Here is a 22,819-nt window from a genome sequence, read left to right on the forward strand (position 1 = left end):
GACCATTAGCGTGTGTCCATACGGAGAATCGATTCGGCCATTAAGCCTGCGGACTACGTTCTTTGGTCATCTTTGGTAGATGTCTCTGACATGGGCGAAGGGTTGTCGAGGATTGGATCTTCCTTCTCTGCGCTCTGGAATCTAACCCTGCAAAGTAACTTTTTATCTTGGGAGCTTGAATGGGCATGTTTTAGGTGAAGAATGGAAGGACATACTTTCGTAGTGGTGCTCTTCTTGGTCACCTTCTTTCTCCTTCTCTTCCCTTCGATGGTAGTCGAGAGCTTCTCAGGTGGTGGAGGCGATGAGATGAACAGCGCCACCTGTGCGAATGACACGAATGCCAGGTGGGGTAAGACATCGAGGTGGTGAAGCGAATGGTTTACGTGGGGTCCCCCAATCGAGTGGCTAATGGTTTTGACTTTGGGCCCCGCTTAGCGTGTGGTGCCCACGTGGAGGCTTCGAGTGCTATCCTGCGCTACCCCTCCCAGCGTCTCGTAGCCGCAGATCCGAACGCCTATATAAAGCCCAACCGACTCATCGAAGCGCCATTTCCAGTTCCAAACCCACAACGTCTATTACAGTCGCGACGAGGACGACGACGAGAGCGGCCATCGGAGGGGAAGTCGAAGAAGATCCCCAATGCGAACTCGATTCCTCAACACCGATTACTTCTCCTCCCGATCTCCGATAGAAACCCTAAGGCGCTTCCAGTTCTTCCCCCTTCCTCCACCTCCTCTTCCCCCTCTCCTTCACGATCCTTCCCTCGGCGTCCAGATCCCCTTCTCGGATCTCGATCTAGACCTGCGGATCCCTTTGGACATCGATCTGTTCCCAATCGAGAATGCCCGATCTCAGTTTCTCTCGGATGTCATTCCCAAGATCCATCCCGACACAGATCACCGGAGCTCCCTTCGTTTCGCCCCTCGGAAGCGGAGACTGGTCTCTCCACTGCCAGAAATCGACGACCCTGAGGCAAATCAGCTCCTTCTTTTTTTTCTTGTTTGAGTTTATTCATTTTCATTTCACGTGTTGGTTTCATTCATGCCGCAGAAGAAGAGCGGAGCTGCGTGTCACTATGAAGCTGACCAAAAAGGTTGGGGCAGTTCTAGATCTGGTGCGACTGATGCTGACATTTCAGACGTGGGTCATTGTGTTTGCTTAGTTTCTTGCATTGGTTTCCTCTTGTTAAATTTGGTCTGGCCATTTCTAGTGTGCTATTGCTTGCAGGAAGTATCAATTCTCATCCAGGGAGAAAAGGATGTGGACGAGTGTTTAGATTTGAGGTCTAGTGTTTTTGTTGCTAAAGATCTAGAGGTAGAATTATTAAGTGTGCTTTTTTAGTTTTTATGTAGATAAGGGTTGTTTATTTATTTTGATTGTTCTAAATACAAGAATTTCTGTATCTTGATTTCATATCATTAGGGTAACGAGTTACTGAAGGAACACCTGTTTGAGATAGTTGAGTTAGATCTACCACTGGTAAGAACTTTGAGTATATTTGAAAGAGCAGTCACTGGTTCCTTTTTTACTGTTCTGCAATTTTTTTCTCACATTCTTCTAGCTTTTTTTGTAATTGGTTTGTCAGGGAGAGTCCATGGGCTCCTCCAAAACAGAGGAAGCTGGAATTTATTTCAAGATTCCAGACATCACAATACCTCTGGTATGATGAAACCATTTCATTTTAACAACATTATGCTGTATGTTTTCTGCTATTCTGTTTTCTCTATGCTCATTTTTGCTGTCGGATTTCCAAGTACTAATGCTGAAATTTGTGGTTTAATATTTGGCAAGGCAAAGTCAACATGTTACTGGAAAACAACATCACATCCCAAAATCTAAGGTTGTTGGCCAAAAGTCAATGTGTACCATCTGGGAAAATTTCTTTCAAAGATTTTCCATGCACATCAGAGAAAAGATCAATTTGTTGATGTTTCCTCTGATTAGCACGTTTTGCATAAACTTTTAGGAAATGATGACTGCTTCATCCATTCGACAATATCTCTCCATAAGAATCTAGATCTATAACATTAACCTTTTATTTGAGAATGAATTATATGATAGCTTATGAATGAAAGCCTAATTTGATTGATATCTCAATCTCATGATTTAAGATAATTTTTAGTATGCGAAAATTCAATAATCATCTTAGATTCTTAAGTAATGGTAAATTGTATCACATTCATGTGGTTTCTGAGAATTTATTTGACTGTACCAACCACTTTAGTGTTAGATTTTCACTTGTCCTTGAAAAATAAATAGTGATGAAGCTGCAATATACTTGTATGCAAAGGCAATGATGGTTGCTAGAATGTTACATTGAAGAACTTTACTCATCATATTGGCAACTTATATCTATATAACATACTATAACCCACCAGAAAAGAGTGACAAACTACGGTGCAGTTTGTTATTTGTTTATAACCATTGATGTTGAACATGTCCATTCTGTCAAGTTCGTGGAAATTTTACACTAGTAAATCCAAATATGGCTGTTGGTCGTCTTTAAAAAAGGAAAACAATACATACACTGAAATTTTTATGATTTATAATCCGATGCATGTCTTCTTGGAGAATTGCTGTGTTTTTCTTGTTATACAAATATATGCTTCTTTGTAGGATAGTCTCGACATTGATGTTGAAGTTACAGTCATATATCCCCATAAGGTTGCTAAGTCAACTTATTTAGTGGACGACATCCATGCCAAATCTGACAAAGAAGAATTCTCTCCTCTCAAAGTTAATAGTTCTTCCGTAGACAGGACACTGGATCATAATATGATATTACCTCAACTAGAAGTCCATGAGCACTATTTGGACCCTGACGCTGGTATTGCCAATGCAGAAGTTCTCAGTTGTATGCTTCCACTTTTTGAAGCTTGTGATGGGCATCAAGTTGACAAGTTGGCGATTAATGCAAATGAGTTTTTGGAATCTAATAGTGTAGACATAATGGAACATATTTCAGAAGACACTTCAATGGACTACTTCCCTGAAGAGAAACCTATGTCTCTCAGCTCCATACTAGATATGAATGTCATAAATCTCGGTGATATTATGCTCCTTGAAAGAGGTTCAGTAATCTATTGTGTTGCAGCTAATGGAGATTATTCTCACATGCCATGCTCTGTACATTATCAGGAAGTTCAAAATTTTGATTTTCCTTCAGATGATGTCTTGCAAATTGTTGTCAATTCACAACAAGCAAAGACCCTGGATATGACTGAGCTAATGGTCATAGATGATATGGATTTTGCTGGGGGCCTGTATCAATCTTTTGTCAGTACTGAGCTGGCTCTGATTGATGATACATTCAAATCACTACCTACTCCTATCCTTTGTGATGATAAAGCAATAAAATCAGTGAGCATGGTCGTTGAGGAGTTACTTCATGCTCTGAAACCTCATTCTCTGTCTGCAAGTGATGGAATATATTTAGATTGGCATCCTTTGCTAGAAGGGGTATGCAACCGTGAAATTTGCTTTACATATATGAATATGCTACATAATGTAAGTAGTTGCAGTACAACTTCTGATCTTCAAACTGACATTGCAGAAAATGCAGCCATTGATATTGATTTTTTTGATGATTTTCTGGAAAATGTAGACACACTACAGTGTGAGGAATTACCTACAGAACTTCATAGGAATATTCCCCATATTACTTATTCATCTTCAAAACCTGAAAGCACTCAGATGCCAAACAATGGAAAATTCGAGGAAAATGCAGAAAGGAAAGTTAACATTATTACACAAAAGACTTCGTTTTTGTCTGAGTCAATGTCTCAATCTAATGATCTCAGCTTCTTCTTGGATGTGAGGAAAGGCACATCTATGGGAAACTATAAAGATGGAACTGTAAAATGTTCTGATAAGCATATTACAGCACCTATTGCTGTCTTGCAAGAGCCATCTATCCCATGTGGTATCCCTAAAGAGGTGTTTGCACAGTGGGTAATTGATGTGCATACTGTTTGCCTCTCTGACCATATTCTGGGCCTTATGGATCACATTAAGAAAAGTTATTCGGCCATCTTGGAGGAGAGCCCTTATTTGAAAGCAGACCTTGTGCACATTGCCAATGAATCTGAAACTTCTAGCCTTTCAAGGCAAAAACTATTAAATCTTATTATAAACAAAATTTCAAAACGGTGCACTTCAGACTCAAGTCATGAAGATGTTATGGCATATGTTGCACTATATGGTATTAAGCAGTTGTCATATTTCTTGTGCTTCTTTGGTGTCCATGCTGCTCATCTATATGTAAGCTATTTGGTTAGAAACATCAAAACAATGGCAGAAAGATTAAGATCACTTGAGGCCTTACTTGAAGATGAATGCTGGAAATCTGGTAAACAATTAATTGATCCACATCCATCACTGTCTCTCATTGAAGGGCTACTTATGTCAAATATTCAGAATTCTGAGAAGATACTGATTGTAGCTGAGAGAGTATTTTGGTTGCCACTGACTTGGAAGCTGGCTTCAATGGGAATAAAATTACATGCTGTAAAGGCTAATTCTCTGCCCCCAAGTAATTTGGATGGAATAGACAGCACTGAATATGACAATTCTGTGTTGGAACATCTTCATCATTCAGATTGCTTACTGGTATCTTACGAGTAAGATTTCATTACTATAAGTGTAGGAATTTTTGTCTTCAATGCTATTATATTGAATGTAATACTGTTTTTTGTTTTTGTCTTTTGCTTTTGATTTACTTAAGTTGTCTCTAGTGTTTAAATGCCTTTTGCTATGATAACTAATTTTTTGTGCTACACCTAACAAATTAATATTCTTTTGTCTTGAATTTTTTTTTATATTCTTGAACTTGCTTTCATCTTATTAAACAGTCATCAATCAGAAAGCAAGTTTGCAAAATGCTCTTGTCAATGTGGAGTTTTGGAGGGTGTATGTAATCTTACTTCTGCAAGCATATAGGCTATTTCTATGTACTGATTCAATATTTTGGTAATTAGAGAATAAAAGGTCAACTTCTTTTAGGTTTCTTTGGTGTGTGATTACGGAAGCTGAGACAAGGGATATTGTTAGAGATTATTTTTTCCTTAATGTTTATACTTTATAGTACGTGTTTTTTTTTCTCACTCCTTTTCTTCTTCCCTTTTTGTAGTCTTTCATTAATGGGAGACCTAGTGCACAAGACACCCATCATTATGGGGGGTTTGAGGGACAATACATACAACCTAGATTGCAATAGGCAATCTTACTATAGCACCATGGCTCTGAACTATATGGGCTTTGGGGAGGATCAATATATGCAGCCTTACTCCTATAATAGTATAATTAAAGATGATATTTTAATGACTCGAATCTTTGTCACCTAGTGCACAAGGTGCCTACCAATATAAGGCCCTAGAAGGAATAACATATACAACCTTAATCCTGTTATCCGAGAGTTTGTTTTCATAACTCGAAGCTTGGTCATCTAAATTGCAAAAGAGCAATCTCACCAAGGCTCACTCTCTGGTGCACAAGGCTTTCAAGTTTCAACAATATGAGGTTTGCGAGAGCCTAAGCCTACCCCTATAATAATATAATTAAAGATGTTATTTCAATGACTTGAATCCTGGTCACCCATATCTCAAAGAAACAATTTTACCTTTGCAGCCTTCTTTTATCTTTTAACTAATTTTGATCAGGAAAACCTACAATGTGATAATTCTTTCCTGATCGATCCTATTATGATAGAAACACTATTTGCAGTATAGTTTCGTATAAAATAGTAAAACTGTTCTAATTCATTTTATACTTTTGTGATTTATGCTATTGAATGAATTTATTGGGTCATTCTTCTAGCATTTTGGATTTAGCATTTAATTGTCTAGGGGTATCAGTAATGTAAATTCTGATGTATAGGTCATAGTTTAACCTGAGTTAACAGTATATTTCTCTGTGGAAACCAAATTTTCTTCAACTGTATAGAATCAATTAATTATATGTTCTTTAGGCCTTTATTAACATTGTGATTGAATTTGTCTTCAGCAGCTAAAGTGCTTGTGAAGCATGTGACATCCATCCGATGGTCTAAAAAAAAGGCCATTCCAAACCTTTGTATGCACAATATGATTTAGAGAATACCATTATGCTATCTTCATTGATAGATCACTGATTGTTCTAAATAGATGGAGAGAGTCCACTAGTTATCGATTAAACTCCTCGTAGAGACACTAGATTTCCCATGTTTCCTATCACTGATATGCCAAAACATTGTTTTATATCTAAAAAATATGCGGAAAATGCTAGAAGTTGATCATGGGTGTGTGTGATATATATCCTATTGAATTAGTAGAATATCTTTTAAAGTTGTGCTTATGTCAAGTGCAAATTACAGTAGTTAATTATAACCATTTTGTTACCTTACTACTTGCATGGGAAAGTTTTCATATTATGGCCATTTTGCTTCATCTTGTATATGCAAAAGATTTTCACAAAATGTCTTCTCTTCCATTTACAAGGAATGTTTCTACTTCTTTTCCTTTCAACAACTTCAGCGTCATCTTGGAATACGGAGGTCCATATGCATCATCTAGATTGTCTTCTCTACATCCTAAATCAGATGCTCTGCCTCAAGTACACTTCATCCATGTAAAAATTGAGAATCATCTCACTCCTATTGTACTTTGTGAAGGCTTTCATGCATGCAGTCATCCTGGATCTACAAGGGTAATTTAATCTGTCTGATTTACCTGCTTTTGTTATCAGCTCTTGCAACCATTATGTTTCCTTGGTATGCTCCCGATTTATTTCTTTCTGATACAAAGCTAGCCCTTGTATAATTATGTAATTTCGGAATTATTGCCTGGCTGATGGTCCCACCATTCTCTCTCTCTCTCTCTCTCTCTCTCTCTCTCTCTCTCTCTCTCTTCTTTTTCTTTGTTTGCATGTGTATGTGAATGTCTATGAAGTTGATGCTATTAGCATGGATGCAAGTGTGTAAACTTGCCCGCGTGATGATGACTGATGCGTGTGCTTATGCATGCATGTGTCTCCAAGGATTGTTTTCTTGGGGCAGCTAGTTTTGTCGCATATGCATGCATGTGAGCTATGCATATTTCTGCATAACATGCATCTGTGCATGCCAAATATACTTGTGGATGTGTGTGGATCATGTGCTTGAATTTACTGCTCAATTATGCAATGACCTTAATAGTTCTATACCATGTCCTGATCTCCACGAGTTAAACTGAAAAGACCATTGGCTAGACTTATTATTAGCTGTAAACAAAGGATAATAATGATCAATGATAAGTGGTGTCTGCACAATAGGTTGGTTTTTAATACTGCGTTCTGTCTCCAACAAACATATGTATACTGTCCAAATGAACTTTCTCAGATATCATTCTTACTGCTTAAAATCTTGCCAATAAATCCAGAACACTGAAACTCGCAAAACTGATATATATATATATATGTATATGTATATATATGTATATGTATATGTATATACATATATACATATATATATATATATGTATATATGTATATATTTGTATATATGTATATATATACATAAATATATACATACATATACATAAATACATATATACATATATATATGTACATATACATATGTATATATGTATATAGATACATATACATATATACATACATATATTTATATATACATATATACATACATATATATATATATATATATATATACATATATACATACATATATATATATATATATATATATATATATATATATATATATATATATATATATATATATATATATATATATATATATATATATATATATATATATATATATATATATATATACATACATACATATATATATGCAGCGCCATCACCCAGTGTGAAGTGATCAATTTTGTTGTTGCCTTAGAGATGGACCCCAAATGTGAGTGAGGTGCATGTTGACATAGTAGATCTCTCTCTCTCTCTCTCTCTCTCTCATGTATGGTTGTGCATGCCTAATAGTTTCTGGAAACCTTGCATATAATGTAGGCACAAAGATCTACTTTAGGTAAAATTGCTTTTCAAATGCATACTTTGTGCTTGCAGTAATGAACTCTCTTAAATTATTCTGTGGCAGACCATCTAACGGACTCTATACCAACTGTAAATTCCATGAAGTTTCTTGGGTATAAAAGTTTCTTTTTTCTGAATTCTTTCTAATAAATTGGCACGTTATTATTCTTGTATTTGGCTCAACATAACACCGTCATTCTTACAATGTGACTCATTGATATTGGTCTAGGAAGCTTTCTCACAGTTCATGCCCAGTGTGCAGCAGAGCTTAAACAACATAATAGAGACACTAAATTTTGTTCCTACAGAGGAGAAGAGTAAGTGTGGATCTTCAGAATCTGCAAATCAAATGGAATCCTCTTATGAAAATGAATCCATAAACATTCCTTCTTTCGTAAGATTAAAGAATGTGGACTCAGGGGCACCTTGCTTCCCTGACATAGTTGTCATTGTGAACACCCAAAGTTTTAAGAAGGAAATGCTTATCTCTCGAAGAACTTCATACCAGAAAATCTTAGCAATGGAGAAAGCAGGTCTGCAAGTTGTGGAGCGAGATATAGATCTACCTTTGGACTTGATATTTAATGCTGCAGTTTGCTTAATATGGTATGAAGCTCAAAATTTTGTGGACAAGAAAGCAACCAGAGTAGAAGATTCATTTATAACAATGTTTGTGGAGAACATTGCAACTAGCACTCTTATGTCCCTTAGTTATTCTTTCAGTGCCTGCATACTGGTGAGCGTGATATGTTCATCTGTGAAGTTTGATGTTCAACCATACCTGTTAAAAATTTATTACTTCTGCCTATTCTTGAAGTATGAAATTGCAGACCTTGTCTTGTTCTCCTTTAGACCTGGAAAGCTAATTAATGCTGAGATTACTGCACACTGAGAGCAAAATATTGTCGCAAACACTCAAGCTACCAAGTCTGACAAATAATGCAAGTAAAGAACTTCCAGAAGTTGTGTAATTAATAAAATTATCTGAAAATTACTTCACTTCAGCTTATTAAAGTTCCATCAGAGAAGCTACGGATGCTGAATGGTGATAAAGTTAGAAGCATGCAGTTGATTCTTTGCATCATGTTTTCATCAATTTTAGTATTGTTTTAAAGCTCATATACTAATGTATGACTATTTCTAATGTGTTTGTGACTTTTAGTTTCTCATTTTATATCCACCTTATTGAGTTTTACCTCTAAGAATGCTCAAAATGGCCATACCATATCGATGAGTCATTTCACTTACCACATAACAACCACTGAAATTTTAAGCTTAGGTTATACTTGCAAAGCTTTTCCGGTATGCCCCTTTAGTTATGTCTGTTTTACGATCTTCATGTAAAGTTCTTTGGTTGTTTGTGCTTTTCTAGATCTTTGAGGGTGAGAGCAGCTTCCTTGCTGCTATAATGGAGTCATCTGATGCACTTTATGCGGCAGCTGCCAGTCTTGATATGAATTTGCAACTATTTTGCTCACATGATGCTGATTCAACAGATGATATCATTCTGAGCTGCATTAGGTCTGCAACCAGGTCAGCTGGAGATCTGTATCCAGCAATGCCTGAATCAGAGTCCATTGGTGAATCATTCCTTACAAGATTTCCATCTATAAATCCACTCTCTGCTCACGTGATACTTTCATCTGGGGGTAGCCTTGTGGAATTTCTAGAATGGTCCAATGAACGCAGAATTCAAGCTGTTGGGAAATATCATGTTCCTGAAGAAAGCATTTCTCTTTTCAGTGCTTTGTGCAGATATGGGGAAGTTGGGGAATCTAAATCTGTTATGACGGAATCTTCCTCCATTGACTCGGATTTTAATAGCAGATTGTTGTCCTCACCTAGGAAAAAACGGAGACATGCCTGTCACACTTATTTGATGCCTTCTGGTGATTCTTTCCTTGCTGAGCCATTGAATCAAAATATTAGTACAATGGAAGAGCCTCCAGCATTCCAGCAATATCAATTAAGAAACTTCTCTAATATCCAGGAGAAAATGGGAAAGATCAAGAGCAATTATTATAGTGACATGCTGGGTAAAAGACCCAGTGGATCTACAGTGATTGATCATGATTTGAACAGCTTAGTTCGACACAGTTATATTAATAAGGATTTCATTGATGACATCAATCAACATGATTACAACTTTCTTGAAGAAAAATTCCCCTTGGCATCAGACAAATTTAGTTTCTTGGAGAAACCAGAATTAGGAATTGAACCAGCAGATAGAAGCTCCCATGCTGTAAGTCCACGAGGCCTTAGAATGAAAGGTCATTCTATTTTCCCATCCTCTACTGAGATCCACCATGATACGAACAAAAGGAGTTCTATGAAGGATCACTATCTGAGTTTCGATGATATGATGTTCAAACATGAACCTGTGTGTTCCAGAAGGGACAATGTACTCATCAAAACCCAAGAATATCAGAAAGAAAAGTTCATGCAGGACCATAGGACAAATATTGTTGGTTTATCAGCTCAGGAAAAAGTTCCACCAGCTTATGGTGAGAACGAATTCTCAAATGCAACTCAACCATCAAGGTCTCAAGGGCAATGTTGGATTACTGATTTTCTTCATAGACTAAAGGAGAAGGGCAACGGGCAGCAACAAACCCTTCCAAGAAACCCTTGTTTTAATTGTAGAAGAACTTCTAATGTTAAAGATAGACCATCTAGGAGTCAAAGCCCTTCTGTTATTGATACTTACAGGTATCAAGGGAGTAACCAGACGAGGAACACAACCAAGAATAAATGGAGAAAGGACGCTAAGAGACCATCAATTTCAAATAAAAGGGAATGCAAGGAATCATCCTTCATTACTAGAACATGGACCCCCATTGACAAGAGAGCCAGACAGGTATGTATCTAAAACCATCAATTAACTTGCTTTCTTTGTGCACATAAAAATAATCTCATGTGAAAGAAATTTCTGCAGAATCTTTCTTTCACAAAAAATGGAAACGAAAAACAGAGCAAGCTGGTCTGGAGAAACAGAAACAGCCCAAATGTAGGTTGTAGTATTAGGAAAAGATGCCGAGATGACCGGTGAATTAGCTTGCTACATTATTGTGATACAGCTGTGAAGACTCTGAGAATGACCTCTGTTTGCTTGTAATTTCTTTTCTTTTTTTTTTTCTTAATTTGGATTAGAAATTTCTTCACAAGTTATGGCATAGACATGATACTGTCTAGCATCAGCCACCAAAAGTTGGTGGTCTGAGGACTGGAAATCTGACTTCTCTCCCTCGTTGCTAGAGGCATATCTCTTATATTTTTAAGGGATTATATATCTCCTTATCCAAGAATTGATTCCAAGTGAGCAAGTCATGTGTGATCGAATAGTAGTGCAGTATACACTTTCTTTAGATAAGCTTTAGCTTCAGTTTTATGTTACCTCAGAGGTGTCTCTACAGCTTTTATTCTTTCAACAAAGGGAAGTGCGCCAATTGATCCAGAATTGTAGCTTTATTTCAACTTATCGGTCGTATGATTGATTGTTGACATGGGCCGTTTTCTTTCTCTTGGAAATTTTCCTCAGAATATATCTTCTTTACTCCTGTAACTTAACTGCAGTTGGTTCTGCTTTCTTTAATTACCGACATTTCAGCCAACACTGCAATTACTACACTGTTGTTTGTTGGTACCAGAAACGAAGATTTGCATCGACTTCCATCCGCTTTTAGCAGTGTCGGACACTCTGAGCTTTCAGGTGAATACTTACTGTTTTTGATTAAATGGAATGTTCGAGCTGTCTCGAACTTATATTATTGCAGTTTATAGTTTGTAGAGATAAACGTTCTCTTCCCCATATAAGAATTGGGCTGGGAGACACGACGATTTTAGCTCTCTGATAGAGGTTGCCGTTATATTGGTTTCGATGGTTTCTCTCTCTTCCCGCACATGTTTGTTCTTTTTTCCGAGTTAATTTTTTAGAAGACAAACACCGTGGTGTAACCACCATTTCCTCTTATAGGAAAAACAAATAGTTTTTTAATATTTAGTGCAAGAATGTTTGACGACGGATGAAATTAGGTGGAAAAATAAGTTGTTTAAGACCGTCAGGTGACAAATTTCTCCGATCTTCCTCTCAGACACAGAATACACGGGTATGTGGCGGTTTAGAGCCACGTGACGCAGATGAGGTGAATCTCTACGTTCCCTCCCACAGCAACGGAGAACGGACGGTCCGATCTCTATCCGCTCCTGGAATCATCAGATGAACGCTGCAGGATCGACGGAGCCGTGACGACGTCATTAGGCGGACGGGGTTCTCTCGGCCTTATCATAGGATTTCCTCCTCGCGACGACTCATCCTGGCACGAGGACAGAGCAGAGGACGCGGTAGTTGGAGAAGAAGTGAATAAGATGGCTGGTTTCCCGTCGGTGAAGGCCGCTCCGTTCACGTACGCATTGCACGCGTTGGCAGTGGCCTCGGCGGCGATGGTGCTCGTCTGGTGCGTCCACTTCCGTGGCGGCCTCGCCTTCGAGTCCTCCAACAAATCCCTCATCTTCAACGTACGCTATCCTTCCTCTCATGTTCTCGTCACTTCCTCTCATGTTGGGAATTCCTTCTACAATCAATTCTTTCCTCTTTTTTTTTTTGTTCGTCTGTTGCTGTCAGCGCCCACCTGTTCATTCTAGAAATCAATAGAAGTCGTGGCGTATTCTGTTAGTTCCTATCTGGTGATGATTTTGATCGATTAATTCTAGAAATCAATTGTAACCCGTTTTAATCTTAGGAAGGAAAGCAAAAACTATTTTCGCCCCTTTGTTTATTGGTTAGAAATTTCTTTTTCCTTCTATATTTGTTCTTTGTGATCTTATTTTGATAGTTTATCCAGTTCTTTTCGATTAACAAATCATAACGATGGTGTTTTATTTTCTTTTTCTTTACAGCTACTGTATATATTGATGTGGTTTCAGACACAGATTCTGATTAACAACGAGAAATCGTACTATAGACCTATATTTCTAAGGCTCAAGGGTATGAGAGTAGTTGAACCCTAATAATGATCGCTCTGCAATAACCATGTCTGGCCAATTAGTTATAGAAAACTGTTCCTGCTAAAAAAACAATGTTGATTCCAGCCTACTAGCTTATAAAATAAACCTTATTGCTCTGTGTTGCTCCACAACATACATATTAAAATCTCCAGGGATGTGGGCATTGAGAAAATGACCTTATTTTTTATACACAAAGTAGAGGGTACAAAGTCTCCATACGTTTCCTCCCTCAATCAAATGTTCTTTATTGACTACATAAATCAAGATGTTGATATATTTAATTGTGGAAGAACAAATTGTTTTGAAGGTTTAATTGCCAAATTTTGTCCGAATCTCAGCCATAACAGCCAATTGCAGAGCAGTTAATGTCATGCTTTCATCCAACTAGTAAATTTGATCTGTTTTTGGGTCTTGATCAATGTTAAGAATGATATCTATTCATGTCCAGATTCATCCAGTTCTTATGCTGATTGGTTTTATCATCATCGGGAGTGAAGGTAAGTCAGGTCAAAACAATTGTGCAAGTGTTATTTATGTTGTTGGACATGGTATATATTGGTTCACCTACCTCTTGACTGTTTTACAGCTATAATGAGCTATAAAACTCTGCCATGGAATCACGAAGTGAATAAAATTGTCCATTTCACTCTTCATGCAATTGCTCTTGTACTTGGTGCTGTGGGTATTTATGCTGCCTTCAAGTTCCACAATGAAAGCGGAATAGATAATCTGTACAGCTTGCATTCTTGGGTTGGGCTTGGGACAATCAGTCTATATGGTATTCAGGTAAACATCTTGAACTACATTTATTGAATCTTTGGTCCGCATTACTATTTTAGCTCCCTGTGTTTTTAGTTAAACAAGAGTATACGTTCAGTGTTTGTTAACAATTGGTATAGATCATTGGTCTCTGTTCTCACTTAATCTTAAGAGAGAGAGGGAGGTCAAAGGTAGTGTTTAATGCATGAGATAAATGATATATGAAAGTGATCAAATACAGCTTTTGTCGTTTATAAATTTTTTGGAGGAATTTCTCACAGAAAAGATGGAAGATGAACTGATTATTTATTTGATATTGTAGGTGATCATTAGGAGATAACAAGGATAGTCGTGTATGTTAGTTAATACAACCTAACAAAGATTATTGAAGTAGATGGAAATAGTGTGAAGTAAATCATTTCTCAATCAATAATATATTATTTTCTCAATCAATAATATTATTAGTTAGTACAACCTAACAAAAAATATATATATGGTAATTATATTATTTTCTCAATCAATAATATATATATATATGTATATATATATATATATATATGTATATAATATTCACTAAATCATTTCATGATTTAGAAGATCATGTTGAGATTATGATTTTTATTATTGATAGAAACATGATAATATGTTATCATAAATTTTATAATTTAGAATCATGAAAACATGATATCAAAGTTATTGAGAGGATCATGATTTATGAAAGGTAGTGTTTAATGCATGTGATAAATGATATATGAAAGTGGTCAAATACAACTTTTGTAGTTTACAAATTTTTTGGAGGAATTTCTCACAGAAATGATGGAAGATTATTTATTTGATGTTGTTGGCTTTAGGATATAATAAGGATTGTCGTGATGTTGCTACAACCTAACAAAAATTACTGAAGTAGATGGAAATAGTGTGAAATAATGACTAGCTTAATTTTATTGATAGTGTATATGAATTTATAAACATAAAGAGAGATTACAAAATATGGTAATTACATGATTTTCTCAATCAATAATATATATATAATATTTACTAAATCATTTCATGATTTAGAAGATCACATTGAGATTATGATCTTTATTATTGATAGAATCATGATAATATGTTATCATAAATTCTATGATTTAGAATCATGATAAAAATGGTATCAAAATTATTGAGAGGATCATGATAATCTTATCATGATTTATGAAAGATAGTATTTAATGCATGAGATAAATGATATATGAAAGTGGTCAAATAGTAGTTTATAATTTTTTTTGGAGGAATTTCATACAGAATGATGGAAGATGAACTAATTATTTATTTGATATTGTAGGCTTTAGGAGATAACAAGGATAGTTGTGTCCGTTTGTTAGTACAACATAACAAAAATTACTGAAGTAGATGGAAATAATGTGAAGTAATTACTAGCTTAATTTTATTGATAGTGTATATGAATTTATATACATAAAGAAAGATTATAAAATATGGGAGTTACATGATTTTCTCAATCAATAATATATATAATATTCACTAAATCATTTTGAAGATCACGTTGAGATTATGTTCTTTATTATTGATAGAATCATAATAATATGTTATCATAAATTCTATGATTTAGAATCATGATAACTGGTATCAAAATTATTGAGAGGATCATGATAATCTTATCATGATTTATGAAAGATAATATTTAATGCATGAGATAAATGATATATGAAAGTGGTCAAATACAACTTTTGTAGTTTACAAATTTTTTAGAGGAATTTCTCACATAAATGATGGAAGATGAATTGATTATTTATTATGAGATAACAAGGATAGTCGTGTATGTTAGTTAGTACAACGTAACAAAAATTATTGAAGTAGATGAAAATAGTGTTAAGTAATGACTATCTTAATTTTGTTGATAGTGTATATGAATTTATATACACAAAGAGATATTACAAAATATGGTAATTACACAATTTTCTCAATCAATAATATATATAATATTCACTAAATCATTTTAAAGATCACGTTGAGATTATGATATTTATTATTAATAGAATCATGATAATATATTATCATAAATTCTATAATTTATAATCATGATAGCATGGTATCAAAATTATTGAGAGGATCATGATAATCTTTTCATGATTTATGAAAGGTAGTATTTAATGCATAAGATGGAAGTGGTCAAATATAACTTTTGTAGTTTATAAATTTTTTAGAGGAATTTCTCATGGAAATGATAGAAGATAAATTGATTATTTATTTGATGTTGTAGGCTTTAGGAGATTACAAGGATAGTCATGTATGTTAGTTAGTACAACATAACAAAAATTACTGAAGTAGATAGAAATAGTGTGAAGTAATGATTGGTTTAATTTTATTGATAGTGTATATGAATTTATATACACAAAGAGAGATTACAAAATATGGTAACTACATGATTTTCTCAATTAATAATATATATAATATTCACTAAATCAATTTGAAGATCATGTTGAGATTATAATCTTTATTATTGATAGAATCATAATAATATGTTATCATAAATTCTATGATTTAGAATCATGATAACTTGGTATCAAAATTATTGAGAGGATCATAAGAATCTTATCATGATTTATTTTTCTCGATAATATTTTTTCTAATATGCCCTCGTAAGATGGTGCTCCCATCAGAGACACCGATCTTGGACCAAAGTAGATGGAATTGCTGGCGAGACAAAAGCTTATTAAGAATATATGCAAGTTGATCAGAATATGACGATGAGACATGAGAGACACGTAGCTCACCATTTTGAATCTTGTCATGAACAAAGTGAAAGTCGAAAGTTATATGCTTCATTCGAGAGTGAAATACAGGATTAGCACATATATATGTTGCCCTTATATTATCATAATATATAGATGAAGGATAAGAGATTGTCATAAATAGTTCATGTAGTAATGATTGAATCCAACAAAATTCAATAGTTGTAGAAGCAACTATTCGATATTTAACCTCCATAGAAAATCTTGCAATAGAGCATTATTTCTTGGAACTTTAAGATATTGGATCGTGACCAAGAAATACGATATAAGCACTAATATATGTCCTGTTATCCTTATTACTTACCCCGTCGGCATTTGAAATTGCATGGAGTATTGAGGAGAGTCCTTTCAAAGAAATAAGCCATGATCAATAGTGCCCTTTAAGTATCGAAGAAGACATTTAACAATTGTCCAATGATTGAAAGTAAGCTTGTGCATAAATTGAGACAATTTATTCACTGCATATGTAATATCCGGACGAGTAAATGTCAAATATTGTAGACTCCCAACAACTTGACGATACTTAATGGCGTTACTGAGATTAGCATTATCAGATATGGTAAGAGGAACACTTGTAAAGATTGGCATAGTAACAATATTGGCTTCAAGCACTTTGGTACGATCAAGAAAGTCATGAATATACTTTTGCTGAGAAAGAAATAGATAATTTACTATGTGGATTACTTGAACACCAAGAAATAACTAAGGGACCCAAGATCTTTGATAGAAAACTTATTTCTAAGCTGTTGAATAAACTAATTAATAATTACTGGTTTATTACCGGTAATAATTAAGTCATCCACATAAACTAGTAAAAATATTATTATACCTTCATGAGAATTAATGAATAACAAATTATCATATTAAGAATTATGAAATTCAATTGAGACTAGATGTGTTCGAAGTTCATGGTACCAAGCATGAGGGGCCTGCTTGAGATCATAAAGAGTCTTGTATAACTTACAAACATATTGAGGGAGATTGTAATCAATAAAGTCTAGAGGTTGCCTCATAAATACATCCTAAAAAATATGATCATGAAGAAATGCATTATTCACATCCACCTGTCAAAGTCCTCAATTGTTAGACAAAGCAAGATATAAAATAATACGAATTGTTGTTAGCTTCACAACTAGGCTAAATGTGTTATAGTACTTGAGGAATGGACGTTGATGAAATCATTTTGTAACAAGTCTTACTTTATACTTGTTGATGGATCCATCAAGATTTCGTTTGATATAAAAAACTCATTTGCACCCTATAAGGTTTTGACTTGGATAGGATGAGACTAAGTCCTATGTACCATTCTGTAACAAAACATTATATTTTTCAGACATTGTTGTTCATAATTTAAATTTTTTTAAGGCTTGGTTAACAGTGAAAGGCTCAAAAATAAATTTTTAGGATTGTTTTATAGAAATAAAGAAACATTTATTTGGTTTTAGGCTTGATTTTTGGATCTAGTAACCATCGGATAAATTGGTGTAGGGTCAATGACATCTGTAGGACGTATTGGATAAATGGAATTTAAAGTAAGGGGTATTGAAACCAAACATTGCTGTGAATTCTCTTGTTGTGTGATACTCTCATAAGGCAGCTAGATGGATGAGATAATCTGTTATTCATCATGCACCATTGAGGAAGGACCTAGTGGGATTTGAGTATATAAAGTGTTTGGATTAGTATATGGGGTTGATGTTTCGATCTGAATAGAAATGATAATATACGGTGACTCATGAATTTGGGCAACCCAATTAATAAAGTTATTGGAAGTTTGTCTAGGTAAATAAGAGTCTAAGTGATTTATAAGGAAAAACAGATTCCACAAAATCAACATGACAAGAAATGAAAATTCTTTTGGTTGATGGATCAAAACATTTAAAGACACTTTAATTAACATAATACCTAAGAAAGATAGATGGTTTTGATCAGGTTTCCAGTTAGTTATGGATGTAAGGTTTTAACCATGAATAACATAGATACCTAAAAACACATAATTTACTATAGTTAGGAGTGGATTTAAATAGTTTTTCAATGGTGAATATGTATAGAATCAGAAAGGGCATGCGATTAATAAGATAAGTTGATATGGCAAATGCATAAATTAAAATTGAAGAGGTAAGGAAGCTTAAGTAGTATAAGACCAGTTTGGACGATGTGCTAATGACGATGTTCTACGGTCCCATTATGTTCAAGAGTATGTGGAGGGGTAAGAAAATAAGAGATTCTATTGGTTTCAAAAAAGTTAGGAAGTTATTGAAATTCACCACCATTATCATAGTAAAATAAAATAATGGATCATTAAAAGAACTTTTTAACAATAAGTTTGAACTTCAGAAAAATAATGAATAATTCAGATTTTTACTTCATGGGAAATAACCATGAGATTGTATTGGTGAAGAACCCCAAACATCGGAATATATAAATTCAACAAGTGAATTACTTATGAGAGAGGATATAGAAAATGGAAGCTTGTGCATTTTATTGCATTTGCATGAGTTACACGAAAAAGGATAACAAGATGATGATGATAAATGTAAATTGTAAGAACGAACAATATAATTTAAAACCTTAAAAGAAGGATACCCTAAGCGATTGTGTCATTCTTGAGATGGAGCCTTGATGGTGGCCAAAGCAAAGATGGATTTGGATGGTGCAATAGTTGGCCACTCATAAACTCTTATCTCTATTCAGTCCCTCCATAAGATGTGCCCCGGTGTTGAGATCCTTCATAATAAATGAAAAGGGTAAGAATTCAATAAAAACATTATTAGAAGAACATAATTTAGAGATAGATATTAGGTTCTATTTTATATCAGGAATACAAAAAAATTTAAAAAGTAAAAAAGAATTTTGAGGAAGAAGAAAGGCTTGTAGAACTAGTATGAGTTATTTGAAGACCTTTGCCATCACGTATCATGATATCATCTGAATCATCATAATTTGAATGAAGAGATAGATTATTCAAGTCAGACATGACATGATGAGAAGCCTTAGAATCAATTAGCTAGTTTGATGAATGTTGAAAAGATTGAGAAGCAAAGTGAGCACGTGGTGGTGGTAATGAAAACTGAGTAGGAGGTGCAATAGGATATGTTGAATAAGATGTGTATGAAAGCCGAAACATCCATAGAATAGCAACTTGTAAGCGACGACATTTCTTAGCAACATGGTCTTACAAGTCATATATTTGACAAGTGACTCTGTTGTTGAATTGTTGTCCAGATTTATTGACACTTTTGTTGTGATGTTGTTGCATGTTGCCTCCAGAATGATTGTTTGGATGATTGTCTTGCTAATTGTGGATCTTGCCTTTTTTGCTAGAATTAGCTTTATTAACAAAATTGACAGTAATAGAAGTAGCATCATAGTCAGAAAGCTTATTATGAAGTTCTTCAAAAGATATAGGACTATTGCAAACATGAATCACAGTCGAGATTTCCTTATATTTTAAACCAAGACCATTTAATACATGAAAAATGATCTCTTCACCATCAAGAGGTGCATTAGTCATTGGCTTGAGTTTTGATAACTGCATATAGTTAGAAATAGATTTTGTACCCTTAGAAAGTTTGAAGAAAGTTTCTTGAAGTTACATGAGGCGACCACGAGATTAATTGGCATACATTGTTGCAAGCTTGGACTACACTTCATAAGAGGATTTTGTATAGGCTATATAGGGAATGATTTAAGGAGAGAAAGACGCAATGATAGTACTTCTAAGAAGATGATCTTGACAGATCCAAAAAGTGTATTTAGGATTAACAACTTCAAGATTATTCTCTTTAATCGTTTGTGGAGGGCAAATGATGGTGCCATCTACATAACCCATAAGATCATAGCTGATTAAAAGAAAATAAAATTGAGTATACCGAGAGGTATAGTTTGTGGATGTGAGTTTGAAAGGAGCTTGGACTACAACGTTAATGAAGACAAGAGTATTTTCAAGAATAAAAAAATTGGGGATGATATGAGATGAGTGACTAGTTGAAGAGGCATTATCGGCCTTGTCGAAACGTGGAGAAGAAAAAGACCCGGAGCCACTTACAAGAAAGAGAAGTTTGCTAGAACATAAAGCTCAATAGAAATTGCAATGATACCTTCAACCATGATGAAGGAGGAGGTACAAAGCAACAATAGCAAAGCATTACATGCTACCTTCAACCACGATGAAGGAAGAGGTACAAAGCAACAATAATAAAGAGAGGATCAAAAGAAAAAAGAACTCCTTGAAGCAATTGTGGCTCTAATACCATGTGAAATAATGACTAGTTTAATTTTATAGATAGTGTATATGAATTTATATACACAAAAAGAGATTACAAAATATGATAATTATATGATTTTCTTAATCAATAATAAATATAAAATATTTACTAAATCATTTCATGATTTAGGAGATCACGTTCAGATCATGATAGCATAGTATCAAAATTATTGAGAGGATTATGATAATCTTATCATGATTTATTTTTCTCAATAATATCTTTCCTAATAAATAGTACATAAATTTAAATACTTTTTAACAATTTTAATGGTATTGTCATTAGATTGATTAGAACTTGGCAACTTCATTTTTTTTGCTGAAGAGTCTGCACTGCTGCTGGATTTAATATTAAAATATCTGCATTATCTTTCAGATTTATTTGTAGCTTGAATGTTACTTTATCTTTTAATTTCTTCCTTGCAGTGGATTCTCGGGTTTGTAACCTTCTTCTTTCCTGGTGCTCCACCCGCACTGAGAGGCAAATCTCTTCCTTGGCATGTATTATTTGGGCTGTTCGTCTACATTTTAGCTGTGGCCACTGCAGAGCTAGGCTTCCTGGAGAAACTCACTTTTCTGGAGAGTTCAGGCCTCTACAAGTATAGTTCAGAGGCCTTCTTGGTAAATTTCACTGCTCTTATTTTGATTTTTCTTGGAGCCTCAGTTGTGATATCTGTTATTGCTCCTGCTCGTGCTGATGCACCACGTGGTTACTCTGAAATATCAGAGAATTAGCAACATATATGTGTGTGTATATATATATATATATATATATATATATATATAGTTGCATATCACTGTTCCAAACTTCTAATAATTAGCATATTTGACTGCCTTATTTCCTTGCAATAGATCTAGATGAGCATCTCACAGTTAGACCTTTGCATGATACTTGTTTGTTAGATACTGCTGTTGTGAGTAGGGGAAAAGCTATAGCTCCCTGTGTGTATATAGTTGGTTGCCATGAATAATAAGACATTTTCTTTTGTTTGAGTTGGTTGCATAATTTCTGATGGATTCATAAAATACTTTATAAGCAAGATCATTTGCCTTGGTGTTATAACACATATCATAGACTTTTGACACCCAAACATGCCACCCTGAGCCCAAGCATTGTCCAATTTGCTTGAGAAATCTTGACATAATCACAATAATAAATCCTGCACTCAATATACATATAATTCAGTTTATGTTGTCAAGATATGCTTATGCTAATTTCTGAATGCCAATTACACTAATAATTAATCTAAAATGTAATGAAGATTAAAAAATGCAGTTGTCAATTAAAATGTAAAGTATTATGCAAAGTCGAAGTTGTCAAACAATTTTAGAGAGAGAGAGAGAGCAACATGTAGAGGTTCGACCTCGTCTCCTCACTCTCGGCACGCTAAAGGTTTTCCAATATATTGAAATTCATTAAGAATATGTTATATCAGAAAGAGTGTAAGACACATTCTGTTGGAGGGATGGGATTGAGATTGAAGAAGATATACTACGGATATATTTATGGAAAGCAAGTGCAGAGTCCAGTGTGGTTTGGATGGGAGAAATGAAATTGATCACAAGAATAGCATTGGTTTCTACAGAATAAATGTTACTAACTCCCACAGATGGAGAGTGGAGATCACATGTTTCATTCAGCATAGGATGTTTCGCTTGGATTTGCATCCACAAAGTGTGCAATATCCATTATTTTAGGTGCCACACACCTAAAAACCTAAGAATGAGCTTAACTGAGCCAAAGATCCTAAAAATTTCAGGTTACATTGGGACATGTTACCATGTAATTTGCTACTCAAATAGACTTGGCTTGTAATACATTAAGCTTAACAGAGCATTATATTTCTTTGTTGATAGACAAAGTGACTGCAATCAGCTGTTCATACACATAAAAGAAAAGCTAAATCTTGGGTATAAAAAATGATTACCAATCTGATACACTACAGCATATCATTGTGAAAAACCTGAAAATATCAGTGTT

The 22,819-nt window shown here is 34.6% G+C and overlaps 2 protein-coding genes across 4 annotated transcripts; both read left to right on the forward strand.

Annotated features, from left to right (window-relative positions):
* The first annotated feature begins 965 nt into the window (after positions 1–965).
* LOC135610316 (protein SHORTAGE IN CHIASMATA 1 homolog) lies at positions 966–11,188 on the forward strand. 3 transcript variants are annotated; one of them, XM_065104694.1, is made up of 9 exons: positions 968–1,140; positions 1,228–1,314; positions 1,423–1,479; positions 1,586–1,660; positions 2,617–4,619; positions 6,474–6,681; positions 8,249–8,755; positions 9,392–10,876; positions 10,955–11,188. In XM_065104694.1, exons 1-9 carry the CDS (start codon positions 1,042–1,044, stop codon positions 11,066–11,068), a joined length of 4,635 nt encoding a protein of 1,544 aa, XP_064960766.1. In that variant the 5' UTR covers positions 968–1,041; the 3' UTR covers positions 11,069–11,188. The 3 variants fall into 3 exon arrangements, with proteins under 3 accessions (XP_064960765.1, XP_064960766.1, XP_064960767.1); XM_065104693.1 differs by having other exon boundaries at positions 966–1,314; XM_065104695.1 differs by lacking the exon at positions 8,249–8,755 and having other exon boundaries at positions 969–1,314.
* A 1,129-nt stretch (positions 11,189–12,317) lies between these two features.
* On the forward strand, positions 12,318–21,831 carry LOC135610318 (probable ascorbate-specific transmembrane electron transporter 1). Its single transcript, XM_065104696.1, has 4 exons — positions 12,318–12,534; positions 13,472–13,520; positions 13,610–13,809; positions 21,265–21,831. Exons 1-4 carry the CDS (start codon positions 12,385–12,387, stop codon positions 21,571–21,573), a joined length of 708 nt encoding a protein of 235 aa, XP_064960768.1. The 5' UTR covers positions 12,318–12,384; the 3' UTR covers positions 21,574–21,831.
* The last annotated feature ends 988 nt before the right edge of the window (positions 21,832–22,819 follow it).

Source organism: Musa acuminata, chromosome BXJ2-4, assembly GCF_036884655.1.
Source record: "Musa acuminata AAA Group cultivar baxijiao chromosome BXJ2-4, Cavendish_Baxijiao_AAA, whole genome shotgun sequence".
Classification (NCBI taxonomy): domain Eukaryota; kingdom Viridiplantae; phylum Streptophyta; class Magnoliopsida; order Zingiberales; family Musaceae; genus Musa; species Musa acuminata.

Bases quoted from the DNA above. Each gene is read 5' to 3' on its own strand.
- LOC135610316 (XM_065104693.1), top strand. From the start codon at position 1,042: ATGCCGCAGAAGAAGAGCGGAGCTGCGTGTCACTATGAAGCTGACCAA. The intron at 1,315-1,422 runs GTAGAATTATTA...TCATATCATTAG, and splicing joins TTGTTGCTAAAGATCTAGAG to GGTAACGAGTTACTGAAGGA. The intron at 8,756-9,391 runs GTGAGCGTGATA...GTGCTTTTCTAG, and splicing joins CTTTCAGTGCCTGCATACTG to ATCTTTGAGGGTGAGAGCAG.
- LOC135610318 (XM_065104696.1), top strand. From the start codon at position 12,385: ATGGCTGGTTTCCCGTCGGTGAAGGCCGCTCCGTTCACGTACGCATTG. The intron at 13,521-13,609 runs GTAAGTCAGGTC...ACTGTTTTACAG, and splicing joins TATCATCATCGGGAGTGAAG to CTATAATGAGCTATAAAACT. The intron at 13,810-21,264 runs GTAAACATCTTG...TCTTCCTTGCAG, and splicing joins TCAGTCTATATGGTATTCAG to TGGATTCTCGGGTTTGTAAC.